This window comes from Xenopus tropicalis, chromosome 4, assembly GCF_000004195.4.
Source record: "Xenopus tropicalis strain Nigerian chromosome 4, UCB_Xtro_10.0, whole genome shotgun sequence".
In the NCBI taxonomy this organism is placed as follows: Eukaryota; Metazoa; Chordata; class Amphibia; order Anura; family Pipidae; genus Xenopus; species Xenopus tropicalis.
In genome coordinates this window covers 109,710,646-109,730,196 of record NC_030680.2, presented here as the reverse complement: position 1 = coordinate 109,730,196, position 19,551 = coordinate 109,710,646, and the positions used below count along the sequence as shown (strand labels likewise).

Below are 19,551 nucleotides of genomic sequence, written 5' to 3'. Positions count from 1 at the left end.
CATAACAGTGTCCACAAAATGGTGCCAGCCTGTTTGCTGTAACTATACATTTTAAGACTGAAGGAAAAAGAAATTCAATAACTTAAACAGTGTAACTAAAGTTTATTTTGCTCTACTAACACGATACAAAGGGATTTGGAATTATTTCATAAGGTGACAGGTCCCCTTTTAGTATGTTATAAAATAGCCAATTCTGAGCAACTTTTCAATAGTTTTTTTTTTATAGGTTTCAACTTGTTTGCCTTCTTCTGACAGCAAAAAACCCTATTGTAAGTCTTATGATTATAATAGCCTTGAATATCATGCTTGTTTAAAGGAAAACTATACCCCCAAAATGAATACTTAACCAACAGATAAACTATTAAAGAATCTTGCCGAATCAGTAAATATTGCCCTTTTACATCCTTTCCCTTGAGCCACCATTTAGTGATGGGCTGTGTGCTCACATGACATTAAATAATGCAGCTCTAACTGTAACAGGTAGAAGTGTGGAAGCAAAAGACAAAGCTCTGTACATTAATTGGCTGATGGAGTCTAGCATGCATGTGTGTCCTTGTTTGTTTGTGTGCACTGTGAATCCTATGATCCTAGGGGCAGCCCTTAATTCTTAAAATGGCAGTTTTCTATTTAGGATAACCCAATAGCACATACTAATAAAACAGTTTATTTTTATAAAAATGGTTTATGTAGGTGAAGCAGGGTTTTTCATATGAGCTTCTTTATGCGGTACATTTTTCAGGGTATAGTTAACCTTTAAGGAAACATCCAAGCCCCTCTTAAAGGCATTAATACAATTTGCCATCACAACATCAACTGGCAAGGCATTCCATAACTTCAAATGAAAGTTCTGTTCCTCTAATCTCAACAGGTGGCCCCTGGTGCCTTAATGTGTTGATATTTTCTATGGGAGTAAAGATCCCTGACTATCTATCTATCTCCTATCTATCTATCTATCTATCTATCTATCTTAAAAAAGTTTACAAACAATGAATTAAGGCATTACATTTTTCACTTTTTATGTCTTATTGATTGTTCAGCTTGGAAATACATGTCTTTTTCTGATTTATTTTGGTTGCAGGTGTCTTTATATACTGTATGCTATACGTGCAAAACATACCCAATGATAATTCCTAATGTTATCTCTCATGGCTATTTCCATTATATTGGTAGTTATTAGTATGTAAGAACCCAGTTGTATGCCTTTTTAATTGCCTGCCATGCAGAGTAGTATATATTATTATTATCAACATTTATTTTTAAAGCGCCAACATATTCCACAGTGCTGTACAATAAGTATAAACTATATTTTCTCTGAGTTGCTGTTATAGATGAGAAATATACAAAATACCTTTCCAGGCTATGATGACCTGTCTCAGGTGGGTGGATCAAGCTTGTATGTCTGTATGCCTTGCAGAAAAAATAGTTAGATTTCATTAATATGACTACTGGTATATATCTTATTTCTCCAGAATAAGTGTATATTTTTCCCTGAATAAAGCAAAATATGTTATAAGTGAAATTTGTATTTTTAGATCCGGACAAAGATAAAGCACTAACTGTATAGCAATTACGAATTTGATAGTTGTAGTACATTCCAGTTCTAGCACAGCTAGATTAGATTTTAATCATTAACCAAGTAGATATTAGTTAGACCAGTGAAGCCAGAGGTCATGTTTAAAATGGAAAAGATACAGACTGCTGCACTGAATACAGAAAATTTAACTATGGCAGAGGTATTTGTCAAGGAATCAGTTTCACAACATGCATTTTCTGGGCATCCAGTCATGCACACAGGCAATATTTGCTCAGGGCATTAAAAGCATTCCCACCATTCTTATATTTAGCAAAATTGTTTAACCCGTGTATTCTATATTTAAAATGAAAAACCTGAGGGGATATCTTTTGGATATCAGATAGTGTGATCTCCTATTTTTTCTTTCTGAATAAGCACTATATTGCATTTCTGTTTAATCACTTTATTTAAAAATTCATTAGAATGATGTCAAGCTCATAACTTGGCATTTACATGGATAGCAACAAATGGATCTTCTGCAGTGTTACTGATCTGAAAGTGAGCAGTGCTGTCCTTATTCACAGTGATCTTCTTGCCAGAGCACATTGTGTCTTGTTTCTGCCCTGAAATGACATCACAGTAGGTTCCAGCTGGCAGGCCAGTATTCAGAGTCACATCCAGGTCCCTACAGGCAGGCATAATGTTACTACAAAAATGTTTCAATGGAAATTACAGGCTGTGTTACAAAACAATTAGAATAAAAATAGTAATGAATGGTTTGTGCAATTAATAATAGTTCCTTAATGATTGCCTTATAATTAATTGAAAAAGTCTGATATCTGAACCTTTACATGATATATTATGGGGAAAATGCTATATTGTGCTGTTGTGCCATTCCAGAAATCAAACAACAAAAAAAGCTGCTGAAGTATCATGCACTGAGCTAATGTTATTATAGCCACTTGTAAGTTAAGGTCACCATAAAAAAATCTATTGGAACCCATGTTCTGAGAAGCCATTTAATGCTTGTGTCGCATAGTTGCAAACTCTAGTCTATGACAAAAAGAATTAATAATATAAACAGACAGAATCACCCAGAACTGTTCAAGATAAGCACCAGCACAGACAGTATTTTTAAGATGTTTTGTTGAGAATACCTGAACATTTTTTGGTATGCCTTCCCACCTGTGGCATGTGTTAATGAGTAAGAAAAGGCAAAGCTGCTGGAATCAAAAAAGTAGATGTGCCACCTGACCTGTATTTTACCAGCCCTCTCAGTGAATATGGCATGGATGGAAAACTAATTAATAGAAAGACAGATACTGTAAGAAAGGACTCTATTATTCCAGAATAGTTGGCAACCCTAGCATGGCAAATGGAAAATGGGGTGAAGTACAGGAATATTGAGAAGGTGAGAGAAAGGTAAAGAGACAATGAGGTATGTGTTTGTGCTTTTTCAACAAAATTGGTGCAAGTAGTAAAACAGATATTTTTATTCAGTATTAACTGACCAGATTGACTTATTTCAAAATAATTCCAGACATTTTGTGAAAAATCTGAATTTGTCTCACACAACTTGTATCTCTGTGTAATCTGTCATTTAGAAGTGGCCTCCACCTGCAATTAGCTGGCTGTTTGGAGAACTATGGGAAAGGTATAAACTCAATGTTCAAGAAAACTATTTCTTTCCATTATACAGGACTGCTTTAGTTCATGCCTTCCTAGGCAACAGATCCACTGTTGGATCCACTTTCCCTTTGTTAATCAGTGCATGTGCTGTATAGTTTCTATATACTGCGCATGAGCCAATAGCCTGGAGTACCCTTCTTCTCTCTCCCTTCTTCTCTCTGCTGCATTTGACTAGGGATTTTTTTTTAGTATTTCATTTTTATATATGCAATTGAAGGCTACACCCTCCTAGGCATCCACCATAGGCATGGGCCCTGATGTGTCTATTTATAAACATGGCTCTGGCTAGCTGCAAATATCACCCCCAGACTGATGGATACATTATAATTATGATAAAAACACTTCCGTAGGCTGAAACCTAAGAGAGAGATCTGCTCAATGCATAAATGTGCACATAGGCCACTTACCAGTCATCATTATTGAAGACTATAAACCCTTTATTACCACGCCCAAAAGCAATCTGGTTATTTCCATTGTCCCACCAGTTAGTGAGGGCCTGGCCATCAACCACATTCCGGAATATAACCATGTTCCTAAAAGGTCAAGAGATTTAAGTTGATATTTTCAAGGTGATAACAATTTCTCACATTTAAAGAAAGCACGGCCTTACTTTATCTGGCGCCATCTGTGCTCACACACCCAGTTGTTACCACAGGTTGTATCAGCTTTAATAGTGACAGGTTGGGTGGATCCGTCAGGATTGCTCGGAGGCCCCATCCAATTGTTTATATCCTAGAGGGTTAAAATCATATTTAATGTACTCTTGTCTTGCACAGGTAAAACCGGTGTGTTTGCTTCAGAAACATTACTATAGTTTATATAAACAAGCTGCTGTGTAACAATGGAGGCAATTGAAATAGGGGTAAATGACACAGGTTAAATAGCGGCTAACATATAATCTCTGTAAAACATCATTGTATTCTACAAAGCTTATCTGCTATCTGCTAAGTAACCCTGAGCCTTTCCTCCTTTTAATGGCTGCCCCTATGGTTACACAGCAGCTTCACTTATATAAACTATAATAGTCTTTCTAAAGTAAACACATCAGTTTGACCAGTGCAGGGCAAAAGCACATTATATTTTGCCTTTTGACAGCAAGTCTAACCACAGCATCCACAACATTGTTTTTATTTCCACTACATAATGCCATATCTGGCCCCCAACACTTTTCTGCTCTTCTAAAAAATGTAGATGAGCAGGCAGCCCATACACCACTGATAAGCACTTTAGAGTCTTTGGTGACTTCTCCTTTAAACGAAACATAATTTTGTTCAAACATAACCTCTTTGGATTGTATGCTAAGTGCTTCTTGACCTTCTGTTCCATTATTATATATTGTGTTTATTATAACAGAAATTCAAGATTTGTGGTTACAGTGCTTAGGCATCTGCCTAAGTGTTAATGTTACCTTTCCATCTGCAAAATGTCGAGGCCAGCGATAACTTGACATCACGCGTGTAAAGCCATAAGGATGTGCGAGCATAAAGCCCACTGCCATTTTGTACAGCCTGGAAAGAAATGAAACATTTAACTCCTAATCTGCTAAACATTCTTCTGTTTCCACAAAAACCAAAATGGAACTACTGGCAGCTGAAACTTAAAGTTTATTATGCACCCCTCAGTTCCATCAGTATATTATAATATTCACACATATCACACATTGGGTTTGCTAAACAACTGGGCAGAGAGAACTTTAACCTAAAATATCTCTCATATTACATACAATGTATATTTTACTTACTGAGATTCAAAAAACGTAAGTATTGACGATCCCCCAGCACCATGACCTCTCTGATTGTCATGATTATCCACAAATACCAAGGCTCTGTCACTGGGCATAAACCCCCAGCCTTCACCCCAGTTCCTGTAATAAAAGGAAAGCTGTGACAATTTATTTGTTTAATTAAATATTTATATACAGGTATGGGACCTGTTATCCAAAATTCTCAGATCTAGGGTTTTCCAGATAAGGGGCCTTACTGTAATTTGTAATTCTCCATATCCTTCTAACATATCATTTAAACATGAAATAAACTTAATAGGATTGTTTTGCCTCCAATAAGGATTAATTATATCTACATATGGGATAATAAACAAGGTACTGTTTTTTATAATAGAGAAAAAGGAAATAATTTTAAAAAATTTAATTATTTGATTAATATGGAGTCTATATGAGATGGGCTTCCCGTAATTCAGAGCTGTCTGGATAACAGATGCCATACCTGTATTGTATAAAAAATTCTTCTGATTTACCGCAGGTAGGCCATTTTTTCTCCATTCCATCTACGAATGACTGTTCCAAGTTTGGCTCCATACTTGAATTCTGTAACCCGACCAGTCCCGAAATAGTCACTTGCTGAAATGGCCTCTCCTCCCAGGTCAATCACCTAATTTGAAGAAAAATGTCCAGTGATTTTCAATGGAATCAGAATCCAATTGTTCCTATATAACTACAGATATCTTAACTTTATATCAGTAGATTCTGTCACGTGTGAAAGCTCCTATTGGAAATCAGTTGTTAAGAGAAGCTAAGCAAAAAACAATACTACAAAAGGTGTAAATATATAATTTTCTGAATTGCAGTGTACTAAGCTTCTAAATTGTGTTGATTTAAAGGCATAATTTACTTACAAATGATTTGGATGAAAATCTACACTTTTCTACAGTATTTTCTGGGTTTACTTTGCAAAAGATCCCTGTTAGCGGATTAGAACCTACTGTATATAGAGACCTCAGCAGGGGATGCTGAACATGGGAAGAGAAGCACAATTATAACATTTATATTTTAGTGCCCAGCCCTATATACTGCTTACTGCACAATTAGGGGTCAGGGATTTGCCTTCAGAGATCACTATAATTTTTTTCTTATTATTTTAACTTGCCATTAATTAAGCAAACAAACCAAATATGCATCTTACCTCTTGATAAACAAAAGGCCGAGTGCCATTAGAAAACCAAGTGGTATTCAGGTCCTCAAGCCTGTTTAGAATGGCTTTGATATCTCCAGGCCACATGTGCTTAGAGGCATCGAGACGAAATCCAGCCACTCCTATATTAATCAGATTATTCATGTATTCAGCGATCTTTTCACGAACATAATCCTTTTCCAAAGCGAGATCCAGGAGACCAAGGAGCTGACAATCTCGGACCTGGGAAGTATTGCAAAAATATAAAAGGTGGTTTATTCCCAGCATGTATTGAATTACTGGATCTACAGCAATTCCTCTGTTAGCTGCAGCTTTGTATGCATTTATGTCAGTACTGGAAAAGGTTAGTTAAACCAAATTCAGTTCAATTTGTTTATTATATGTGAACAGGCAAAACAGTAGCTATAAAGCTAGTGCATATAGTGATGATGGAAGCCCTAGCAGGGAGACCAACAATAAAATGGAACAGCAAAATATGGTAATGTAATTCAGATGGATTTAAGTATTAATGGTAATTATTTTCAGATGAATTTAAGTATTTAATAATCCAGCCATTTCTAGTGTCAGAAAATAATTATACCTTCCCCAGGAAACACTACTGCTACTTAAACTAAGGCCCAAGAGTATTGGAGGGAATATAACATTTACATTCAGTTCAAGGACCCTTAAAGGAGAACCAAAGATTAACTAAATAGGCTAGAAATGGTGTACATTATGTTCTGTACCAGCCCAAGGCAACCGCAGCCCTTTAGCAGGGAAGATCTGTGCCCCCAAAGATGCCCCAGTAGCTCCCCATCTTCTCTCTGCTGATTCACTGCACTGCTGTCACTTACTGAGCATAGGGACCGACAATATACTGTATATAGAATATAAATGTCATGTTACAAGGCTGATAAGTAAAAAATACAGATTCATATTACATGGCAGCTAAGAAATCAGTGCAATTTGTAGCAGAATGTAATAATCAGCCCTGTATAATCAGCTTCTATGACAGATGAACATCATTTTCTGCTTGATAATTTGTAACAACTACTAAGCTTAGCTTCCCAACAGCTGCCCAGAGCACACTGAGCATGTGCAGTGCCACTGACACTCCTAAAAAAAATCCAAGACGGGGAGCTACTGTGGACAACTTGGCTTGAACCATTATTGTTATAGGAATTCTGAAACTTTAGGATGGTGTAGTAAGTTCAGTATATAAAATAAAGCATTTCTACCCATAATTTATTTAGTTCTTCTTTAACGCCAGGGTTTGAACATGTCTGACAAACTAAAAATGTATCCATAATGGCATCATACATACATCCTTTGTATGTGGAGATCTCTGCCACCTCATTGCTTAAGGACAGTTTTTCCACAAAATTATTGCAAATTGCTTTGACCTCTGTCATGAGTTTGGTGTCTTAATTTCCAGAACACAGTTGCACTGGTTACACTGTAAGTGCATGTCACTTTACTGGCATCTCTACAGAATAACAAATGTCTATATACTCTAGTAAACATTTTATACAGTGCTAATATATTATCCAGCTTTTTACAACACATAGACCCCCAAGTTCAGTGACCGCAACGCTCAGCCACAGTGCAAAGTTGACTCAGGTATACTGTATGTTCTCCACTGCTTGGGTTTATAATTATTCCATCATCTAACTAGTTTTAGTGAGAAATGCATAATAAGGTAGACAGCCTGAAGAACCATTAAAACAAGGTCAGGTTACTTCTCTAATTATCCTTGAATCTGTTTTAAAAAGTTATAGATTCTGATGCTGCATTAAAGAAAGCAAGCTTAGTGAAATCACATTTGTCACTTGAAGACAACAAAAGAAAATCAATCACAAACATTACAAAAAGAATACTCCGCAAATCTATTAACTTTTAAAGGATTTCTAGAGTGAATTTTTGAGAATATATTGGTTCACTGTCTTTTTACTCTTTTGAAAATATTCCCCAGATTTACATAAGCTTCTGTGATTTATATGTTACAATAAAATGACAACACAAGTTAAAATAACTATAAGGATCTATTTATTATTTTGTATGGAGGCCAATTGAGAGCAATAGATCCCTAATCAATAGCCTGCAACGATAACTGTGAGCCAAAATAAAGTAAAAGGAATATATAGAAATGATAGATATCTTTTGCATGAGTGAAGCCAAGGATTTATGAGTTGTTAGAAACAAAACACTTAGGGCATGTAATGCTCTCTGGATTGGTGCTTACCTCCATCAATGACATGATTAGCCAATAACATAATTAGCTGGAACCTATTCTAGAAAATCCTTGTTTTAGAGGAAAAAAACAAGAAGCATAATAGAATTAAACAGTATTGCACAAAATGGGAAGAACCAAGATAATGGGGTTCATTCATTAAAGTCCAAATGAGTACAAATTTAAAAAAATCGTATTTTTTTTTTCAAACTTTTAGAACTGAGTATTTTCTGCGATTTTTTCGTTAATTTCCAAACAAATATGATTTTGTACGAAAGTTTTGTTATTCATTCAAGTGTCGGTATTGTGACCACTATACGATTTTTTGTGCAATTAACGCACATCAGAAATTTTTATTATTGATAAATAAGCCCCTAAGGGTTGTTCACCTTAAAATTAACTTTTAGTGACAGATTTACTAAAACTCTAACATTTCTAATTTTTTTTCTTTTTGAAAATTTGATTAAACACATTTCCATGAATGGCAACTGAAAAAGTCACAGAAAAGGACATCTGCCATTGATTTCTAAATGATCCCAGCAAGTTTTAGCTGGTGAATTGTGGAATTTGTATTTTTAGCCTTTTTGTCACACAGTAAATCTTTTCTGGGACGTTTCGCAGCAAAAATCCGAATTGGAATAAAACAATCTGATGGTTAGTTAATAGCCATCTTAGAATGATGTAGAAACTACTATGCTTTTTGTTCAGCAGCTATCCAGGTTGGAATTTCAGCAGCTATCTGGTTGCTAAGGCCCAATTTAACCTAGAAACCAGGCAGTGTTTTAAAGAGACAGGAATATAAATAAAGGAGGGCCTAAATAGAAAGATTAAAGCATATATAAAAAAATAACAGTAAAAAGCTTACGGGACAGTCATTTTTTTGGCTGCTGGAATCAGTGAAGCCCATTTGAAAGCGGGAAAGTGTCAGAAGAAGAAATAAAATCATTCAAAAGATAAAAAATGAACACAAATTGATAAGTTGCTAAGAACTATTACACACTAAAAGTTAACCTATAGGTGAACCACCCCTGTAACATCTTCATGGTGAATGTGATCATACCTGATAGGGGTCATTGTAGTTTTCTATACCGCCACTGTGGGATTTGCATTTGTAGTTACTAAAATCCAGGAATGAGTATGGGACAGCTGGAAAGTCTCTTGCTCCTGAATTGAAGTAGCTCCCACATGTTGAACTGTTTCCAATCCCAGCCCCATATCCAGTCATATGATTTATTACTGTGTCCACATAAATGTGCACCTAAAACAGAGTAATTTGATACATTTAAATTCTACGTCAGAAAATGAATTTATTATTCCACATACGGAAACACAGACACTCAAGCAACTAAAAGAAAAATGATATGTCAGAGCAGAGATCCATGTGACTGGAAGAGATGCTGGCAAAAGCAACCAAGCTCTCACTAAGATCTCGTGTTCAGCAGACAAATTTATATTATAAGAGCTTTGAAATACTTAATGTAAGTACTTTGTATATTTTTTATAATTTATTTAAAGGATATATGCTATGAGCACCATACTTGTGTTTTAAATCCATAAGACATTGACATTCCACATTCCAAACAATTTGTGGTTTCTGCCACTTATAGCTTCTCACTTTACTATAGCTGTTTGAAGAAGGACTCCATGTTGGCATGCTATATGTCATCGCTTCTAAATCTCTTTGTTGCTCCATAGCCTGCAGTGTTGATCTTTAGAATGAAGTTTTATGGCATTAGCACACAGGTAGAGGCATCGAAAATACCTCTTTATTGAGTATAATTATCTCTCATTGGAACATTTTTCATCTAGTAAAACAGCAATTACAATGGTATTTAACAGAAAGGTATTACCCATAGGTTTGTCCTCTGCCCGTGGGTGTGATTTTGTGCATGTTACAAAATGTGTCATTGCCCTGAGGCTTGTTACATAGCTAATTTGTGTCGAATAAGGGTCATAGTCCATCAGGTTCAACCTGTCCAAATAAACCCCCCTATTTAACAATATCTATACTAAGTAGTTAATAACCTATACTAAAAATAACAGTAGCCTTGGATATTATGGGCATTATGCCAACAATCATCCAAGCCACTTTTAAAGGCATTCACAGAATCTGCCATCACATCACGCAGCAAGACATTGCCCAACCTCACTGTGCTGCTTCAAATGAATGTTCTGTTTCTCTATGCCCGGCAATCCCTGACCAAAGGGGAAGGTTGGGGAGCCCTGCTTTAGTCTAAAGGGGTGGCCTCTGATGCATTGATCTTTTTTATTGGGGAAAAAAAACCCCTGCCATCTGTCTACAATGTGCTCTAATGTACTTGTACAGAGTAATCATGTCCCCTCGCAAGAGCTTTTTCTCCAGAAAATACAACCCCAACCAGTCTAAGCTCATACTTTAAATTCTCCAACCATTTTTACCAGTTTAGTTTCATATCTCTATACTTTCTCCAGTTCATTAATATCCTTCTTAAAGGGATACTGTCATGATTTATAGTATACTTTTTTATTTCTAAATTGAACTGTTTACATAGCAAATAATTCACTGTACCATTTACAATTTTATTCTTGAACCAACAAATGTAGTTTTTTTTAGTTGTAATATTGGTGTGTAGACAGCCATCACAGTGGTTTGTGCCTGATTCTGAGCTTTCAGAAGGAGCCAGCACTACACAGAACTGCTTTCAGGTAACCTATTGTTTCTCCTACTCCCATGTAACTGGGGGAGTCCCAAGCCGGATTCCTTACTATTGAGTGCTATTCTGATATCTACTGGGAGCTGCTATCTTGCTCCCTTCCCATTGGTCTGCTGATCGGCTGCTGGGAGCGGGGTAATTTCACTCCAACTTGCAGCTCGGCAGTAAAGTGTGACGGAAGTTTATCAGAGCACAGGTCACGTGGCTGTAGCACCCTGAGAGATTAAAAATCATGGCTAGCCCCATGTGAATTTTCAAAATTAAATATTCTGCTGGAGAAGCTCTATTAACATGTTTTCCCACGACAGTATTCCTGTAAGAACTGGAGCCCAAAACTGCACTGCATACTCAAGGTGAGGCCTTACCAGGGACCTATAAAGAGGCAAAATTATGTTTTCATCCATAGAGCAGAGAAAATGGCAGTTTCACTAGCTTCTGCTCATTGTGTGCAGTTATTGGTTTACTTTATCTAGTTTTCACTGCGCACACATAATGTTAATATATACATTTTCTGGGCATACTCTGCCCTGCGTTTGCGGTGAAAGTGGATAGCATTCAAGCCAGTTACTGTGCACATAGGACATAAGATGGTAAAATTGGCAAGTGAACTGAAAACTGGAGAATTAACATCTGTTGCAGCCTTCTGCACCTACTACTGTGTCTGTGCAGCTACTCCTAACATCAAAAACAATAAATGCATTTTGAAGGAAAAGAATCTGCCTCAAAAAAAGAAGGTACACACCCCAGCATTGTTGCACCTGGTCACCATGTCTATGAACTGCTCTTCATTGCCAGAACGTGTGCAAAGCTGGTAGCTGACAGGCTGGTATCTTTCATCCCATGGTCTCCAGGGCTTAGTAATCACCAGATTTTCATTTGGTGGAGAGATCTGAAAATTTGTATTAAACATTTTTAAATCATGTGCCATGCTTCCATAATTATATATTTCCATTAAAAATATAAGGTTGATAATTAGTAATAAAGCAAAAAGCAATGTTGATAACATCTGGCAGATGGCCTCTAAAGCTGCTTTATAATTTCAATCATTTTTAGGCTACTATAGTTATAATATTTTGGCTTTGTCCTTTACCACTGTTAACTCCCAACCAACTGAAGCCACCTCTGTAGAGCAGATTTTCAAGCTCCAGACCCCTATGAGTCTAAGTACCCATAATAAAGGTACACTAATCAGACATGTATCGCTTACCTACAATACAGGTATAAGTAAATTCAAGTGTAACTCTGCAGTACACACTTTTATAAACAGGTCAGCCAGAGCTTTTACATATTAAAGTCATGCCCAAAAAGCATTAAAATATGCAGGGAATGTTCTAGAAATGTTTGGTCTGTTTTTTTGGTTTAAAATTCTAAATGCATTTTGAGAAATATGACTGTAAGTTTCAATCAAAACAGGATACAGTGACATTTTTAGTATAATATAAAGCCATTTAGATCTATGTAAGAAAGAAACAAACAGAGAGAATAATTTAAAGAAGTTACATTACCCATTTATTTGCTGTTACACATCTTAAACCGACCCCCCCCCCAACAAATTTGTGTAGAATTCCTATACCTGGACACCTCCAAATCCATTGGGTCCCAAATATCGCTCACATTCATCAGCAATGTCTTCCCATTTCCATTCAAACAGATGGACAATAGACGTTTTTCCAGGCTTAACATTCGGATCATACTGTCCAGAGCAAAGTTTGATAACCACCAGGAAAAACAACAGCTTCATTTTGCAATCCTTGTGTGTCCCAGTTCTCATTTTATATTCCATGGAAGGGAGGAGGAGCAGACAGTGGCACCTGGATCATTGCTCTACAACATAAGCAATCAGACCTTTTTACTGGAAGTTGCACAATTTGTAACGGTGATCAGCAGAGCATTGCTACAGAGATCAAGAAATATCACTATATTATCTTTTTTATTTCTCCTGACCACAACTGACTTATTTTGCTATAAGACAAAGATGACATCATACCATTTTCATTAATTTAAAAAGAGATAAAATGGTAATAAAACTGGGGCCTTTGCGATTTATGTACATTTTTTCTGTTGGCCATGAACAATGTTCAGCTAGAAGCATTAGATAGAATACAAATTTTGTGTACTTGTGTAAGCAAGATTTAAAGGACAAGCTAAGCCAAATTTATTGGGGGTCAATATGTTATGCATCCCTGGGTCAATTCAATTAATACATTTCTTTTTGCGTGGGGGGGGAATATGCACTGACCCAGGGAACTTGGGGACATGGGGCCATCTTACTTGCCTTTCTTGGTAATTCCTTGGTAGACTTTGGGGAAGATTTAACAAACTGTGAAATTAGAGCTCACCATTGAAAAATTCAACCACTTTCTATTCATTCCTATGAGATTTTTAGAAGAGTTCAACATTTGATAAATACATGTTAAAAACTTCACAGGAATGAATAGAAAGTGGGTGAATTTTACTGTGGTGAACTCTAATTCCACACATTGATAAATCTGCCTCTCTGCCAAGTGGGCTTTCTTAAATAAGAAAAAGTTCGGCAACTTTTAGGTGCCAAACTTTTTCTTATTTAAGAAAGCCCGCTCGGGGGAACAAAAATGTCAACTAACTAGTTTTTTCCATGAAACCCTGTGGGAGTTCCTCAGCTTACATTGGGTTTCCTTATGATTGTTTGAATTGAAAGGCTCTAGCTGTAATGGGTTAAAGAGCATATCAAGTTCGGGTTCCTAACCTCAACTTTGCTGCAACTCAGTGCTTGACCAGTCCATGGTGACACATTCAGATGGAGTCTTCCCTAAGACCTATACTGATTTTTTGTATTAAAGAGCTAGACAGACAATTAGCAGCCAGTTGGTCTCACTAACATACATGGAAAATTATTTTTTATGGGATACTGAGACATAACATATAAAACTTAGGGGGATAATCCAAAAGAATTAAATCAGTTTTATCACTTCAATAGGTGTTGGGATCTCTCATTAGGAATCTTCATTCCCAGAACAAAGAAGTGGCACACCTTGCAAGTGGTGGGAAAGGATATAAGTACCAGAAAATCAGTGAGCTTTATATACTGCAGTTTCCAGAATATAGTTTCCATAAATATTGCATGATAACTAATATCTAAGAAGGTTAGTGTCAGAAAAGTGATAATTCCACCAAATAGGAGTCCATAAAGGTATTATTTATATCCAGATTTGTTTATGTAGCACAGTCTAATACATTTAACAAAACGTTTGTTATTTTTATCTATATACAAAAAAAAATCCCCTACCAGCAATAATCCGAATTGAAAAAGCACAAATTAAATTAATTAAAATGTAGAATGAAAACAAAGAGAACACGGAAACCACAAATTTATTTGTGGTTTTTACATTTTTCCAAGAATCTTCATGGACAATTGAAAAAAAAAAACAAAAACCCATTAAAACCACAAAAAAGATTGTTACTATTTGCCTAGGACAGCTCCCACTGACTTCTACATGACCTTGACAGCTTTTAGATAGCAAAGTTGTGTATGTGTTTTTCGATACGAAAAATTCATGAAAAAATCAAGTTCTAGCACAAACAAAACACAAATCATGAAAAAACAGAAATATGAATGAAAGAGGATCACCTATTTAGTCACATAAATAGGACTGTATTCCCAAACTTCTGCAGTTTTACCTCATTTACCAAAAAATCAAAGCTGGACATGTTTTGCCAATAGGAAAGTCTTACAGAGATGGATAACATAGGTTAGGTTTAGAAACTAGTAGACACTTGTACTATAAATGCACTGTTATGTAACATAGTAACACAGTATTAGTAGTTTGGAAAAAAAAAAAAAAAGACATGTCCATCTAGTTCAACTTCATCTAAATGAAACCTGCCTTAGTGCTAGTTAATGCAGAGGAAGGCAAAAAATGTGAAGTCTTTCCAATTTGCCTCAGAGGGGGAAAAAATCCATCCTACCTACAAGATGGTAAATGGACCAGTCCCTGGATCAGCTTTGTGCTATTAGCTAATTTCAATAACCCTGTATTTGCCTACTTTCTGAAGCACCATCCATCCCCTTCTAATGCCAGTAGAACTGATTCAGGGAGAAAATTCTCAAACTTCCTAGCTCTTGACTTAAAAAAAAAAACCCTTTCAGAATATTAAGATGGAACCTCCTTTTGTTCTTTTTTGGCATGGATGCCATTGTGTCTGCTAAAATGACCTACTAGTAAATAAGGCATTAGAGAAATTATTATATCACCCCCTTATATATTTATACATAGTTATCATGTCACCTCTTAATCGCCTCTTCTCCAGTGTAAACAACCCCAACTTGGCCAGTCTTTCTTCAAACCTGAGACCTTCCATACCCTTTACCAGCTTAGTTGTCCTTCTTTGGTCACTCTCTCTAATTTAACAATATCCCATTTGAACACTGGAGACCAAAATTGCACTTGCCAGCAAGGTACCTCCATCATTTTTCAGCTTTGCCTGCTGCTGTTTTATCTGTTTCTGTCCAATGTGTTACCCGTAAACGTACAGCACAGAATCTACAGTGTGGCGCAATGGTACTTTTATATCAGATTATACAGTGGGTGGCACAATAAGAGGTTAAATGAACAAAATGATGTGTAGTTTTACAAATTAACTGTTTCTTTTATAATGCCCATAAGACATGCTGGTGGGTGACCTAAGGGGTAATATACTGTAGTTTCATATAAAGAGATCACTGTATTTTGTACACTACATTTTACTGGCCATGGAACATGGAACTATTTTAAACAGGATGCTGTTTTCCCTAGTGCAATACTGCCTAAACTGATCTCTGCTCTTCATCTCCATCACTGAAAAGTGCCTTCTTTTTGCATTTAAAAACAAATGTAACTATTTTTTTCAAGTAAAAATGATACTTTTGATGAAATAAGAGCTAAGGCCCAACATGGGATTAGGCTACAAATCGGGCACCTTTTGCTTACAGCTTTCTTTACGTGACCAGTACACGTGAACCCACATCACTTCCTGTTGCAAAAATATACGTATTAACATACTGTCACTTATATTACAACTCCGGGGTTGTCTGATTTAAATGAAAAATACAAAAACATGCAGATTAAACAAAAAAAAAAGTCTGCTTCCCTGCTTTGCAGATTGCAAGTCACTAATTAAAATGTAAACAGTATTCATTCCCCTTAAGTATCTTTATTTACGACTTGAATAACATGTTGTGGTAGAGAGAAACTATGCAGTTCCAATGTAAGAACAAAACATGAGGCATACAAACCATCAAGTAACGCATTCTTAAAATTACCCACAAGATGGCCCTTACACAACAAGTCAGGCGATATACAGACAACAAATGACTCCTACAAAGTTAACCAGGTATCACGAGGGATTTGGGATGTGAGAATCTTTTTAAGCGTGCTGCTTTCATCCTTGTCGCATTTGAGTCAAACTTTGCTGCAGGAGGTGATTTTGGATGAAAATTGTCATGGGTACAATAGCCATTAGATGTGAAAGTGCTCACTATGGAATTTTCAAGTTGAGAAGGAACGGCACTGGCACTTTCAGGTGTTTCCCCTTCAAGTTAAAGGAAGCCACAGCTGACTGTTAATTAGTGTTCTTTTCTGCTTTAAAACCCAGTGGGTGAGCTTTAGCCTATAGGATAAAGCCATGTAAATGGGATTTTTTTTAGGAGTTTGGAATTCATTCCCAGAATTCCTTTTGTTTGTTTTTATCTGTACGAGGCAGTCTCCTCAACCTTAATGATTTGTTTGTCTTCTTTTTAGAATGTGATATTCAGCATTAAGTCTTGACAATTTTTAAGGGAAAATGAATCCATTCTGACATTATAGAGAACTATACAATAGAGCAAAAGCTTCTCATTATTCTGAATAATCCTGTAAGAATGAGTAAAGAATGAGTTTTAGAAGTAAGGTATGTAGGAGTTAGATGACTAACATAAGGTAAGGCACCTGTGATATTCCTCGACTGAACATCATGAAAACAATGGCCAACCCTTTAAAGTAGTTGAGGCCAGTGGTAGAAATTGATTCATTCACTTATTCATTAAAAACTTCTAAAATACAGTTTAAATATATCTATAGGAAAACTAATGAAGACTTAACCAACAAATAGTTTCTATTATATTAAGTGGACTATTAAAGAATCTTACCAAACTGGAATATATATATCAGTAAATATTGCCCTTTTACATCTTTTACCTTGAGACACCATTTTGTGATGGGCTGTGTGCTCCCTCAGAGATCACCTGACAGGAAATAATGCAGCTCTAACTGTAACAGGAAGTAGTGTGGGAGTGGCGCAGCACTGTCCATTTATTGGCTGATGTAACCTAGCATGTATGTGTGCCCTTGGGTTGTTTGTGTGCACCGCGAATCTTACGATTCCCAGGGGGTGGGCCTTGTACTTGAAATGGCAATTTTCTATTTAGGATTACCCAATGGCATACTATTAAAAAGGTATAAAGGTATATATATATATATATATATATATATATATATATATATATATATATATGTATATAAAAAGGTATATAGGCTTATTTAGATGAAGCAGGGTTTTACATATGAACTGTTATATGCAATACATTTTTATAGGGACCTACATTAGGTCTAGTTTTCCTAAATACGTGCTCAAATTGTAAATTAATTTTTCAGGGCACTGCATGCAAAGGCAGGCCTGGCACATCACTGCTAATAAAAAAAAAAAAGCTAGGTAAATTATGTCAGCTTGCAGAATTTAAAAAGGCTCACTCCCAGCCAGGCACCAGTGACAGGACACCAGACTGTGATCTTTGCAAACAGGTGTTAAAAGGTCATTATTGCCACAGATTTACTAACCAATGTATTAGCTAACAGCTGCTTGTATGTCTAGCTGACAGACTTCTTGAATTTAGCAGCTAACTTGGGGATTATTTACCTAATAGATGGGTTCCCTTGATCCCCTTTAATACAATAGACAATATACATGGTGTGTAATTGATTTAAGGTAATTTTTGGGTCACAGATCTGATCCTCTGTTTTAAATGTTTTGCCTTCAGAAAAGAGGTTAGGCAACCCTGATCTAACCTATGGAATGTATGCGATGTTAGCATGTTTTGCAAGATACAGTGAAGTTCATAATATGAAGCTTTGTTGCATGGTTTTGTCACCCTAGCCAGATATGTTTTAACATTCATATCCCATTCATGCTTTCTGTTCAACATGAGATTTTAGTCAGATTATTATAGAGACACAGATTTTTATTAACTGAGGCAGCTGTTGCTAAAATCAAACATCTCTTATATACAGGCAGTTTTTAAAACAGGTGGGGCACTGTAAAACATGGATAAAACGAGAATGGGGTGATGTGCAAATCATTAAAAAAAAAACAAAAAAACCCTATATTTAGTTGCATAGAGTACAAAGACAACATATCAAATATTGAAGCCGTGAAATGTTATTTTTTTTTTTTTTTTTTAAATATGCTTAATTTGGATTTGATGCCGGCAAAACACTTTGAAAGGGGGCATGTTTTTCCCAGTGTTGCATCTTCTCTTCTTTTAACAATACTCTTACAGCTTGGGGACTGAGAAGACCAATAGCTGTAGTTTTAAAAGTGAAATGTCTAATTATTGATATGGGATTTCAGTTGCTCAGCAGAGTCTCCTAAGCAAGGCTGTTCCTGGAAAGGTGCTGTCTGGATGGCACCATATGTTTTTCCAAAACCTGTATATATTGTTCAGCATTAATGGTGCCTTCCCTATTTTAAAGAAAAATTTTTTACATTTTTCAACATTTGACATGTCATCTTTGTACTATTTGCAGGGATTTATATATCCCTTCAATGGCTACATGGAACACAATGTTCCCTCTTTAACAATGGCTGTGTTGCTGCCAGATGGAAATCCAGGATCCCTACCCAATATTTTTCCTTTTTCCCTTTGAGGGTATGGTTTCACCTATTTATTTCAAGCCACAGACTGACTTGTGCAGTATAACAAACGTTATACCCCTCTGTTATATTGATAGAAATTAAATGCAAGGTAAAAACTTTCCAAGTAAACCCAGCACACAGAAACCTGTACTGAGCTATAGGTAAATCACACATAGCATTACACAACCAAGGACACATTCTGAAAAGCTCTGGGGTTCTAGGAAAGATACAAACACATCCACGTTTTGCAGTGGGGGATGCATGATTTCTTTGCAGTGCAGCCTTGGATATACTGGTTGGCAACTATTCCCTACTCACTATTGATGTGGGGGTCCACAAAACGTTGACCCGCACCCAACCCTTACCTGCACTCAACCCTAACATGCAGAGTCTCTGTATTTATAAATACTGACATCAGAAGGCGGAAGCATGACATGAGCAGGGTGGGTGCATGGAAAAGTGGACTTTGGGCTGGCCTGTACATCACTACTACTCACTAAATTAAAATGTTTCTTAAAGGAAAACTATATCCATGAACAGTGTAGGTCTCTATAACTATTGAATAAAAGAGCTCATATGTAAAATGCTGCTTCATACAAATAAGCCATTTTCACA

At 36.2% G+C, this 19,551-nt stretch overlaps 1 protein-coding gene across 1 annotated transcript; it reads right to left on the bottom strand.

Annotated features, from left to right (window-relative positions):
- Positions 1–1,964: 1,964 nt before the first annotated feature.
- amy2b (amylase, alpha 2B (pancreatic)) lies at positions 1,965–17,274 on the bottom strand. Its single transcript, NM_001007947.1, is given in 11 exon segments — positions 1,965–2,198; positions 3,610–3,735; positions 3,813–3,934; positions 4,611–4,710; positions 4,944–5,066; positions 5,456–5,589; positions 6,121–6,351; positions 9,399–9,596; positions 11,774–11,920; positions 12,605–12,855; positions 17,223–17,274. Coding segments are annotated over 10 exon segments (1,539 nt in total). The 5' UTR covers positions 12,773–12,855; positions 17,223–17,274; the 3' UTR covers positions 1,965–2,008.
- Positions 17,275–19,551: the final 2,277 nt, after the last annotated feature.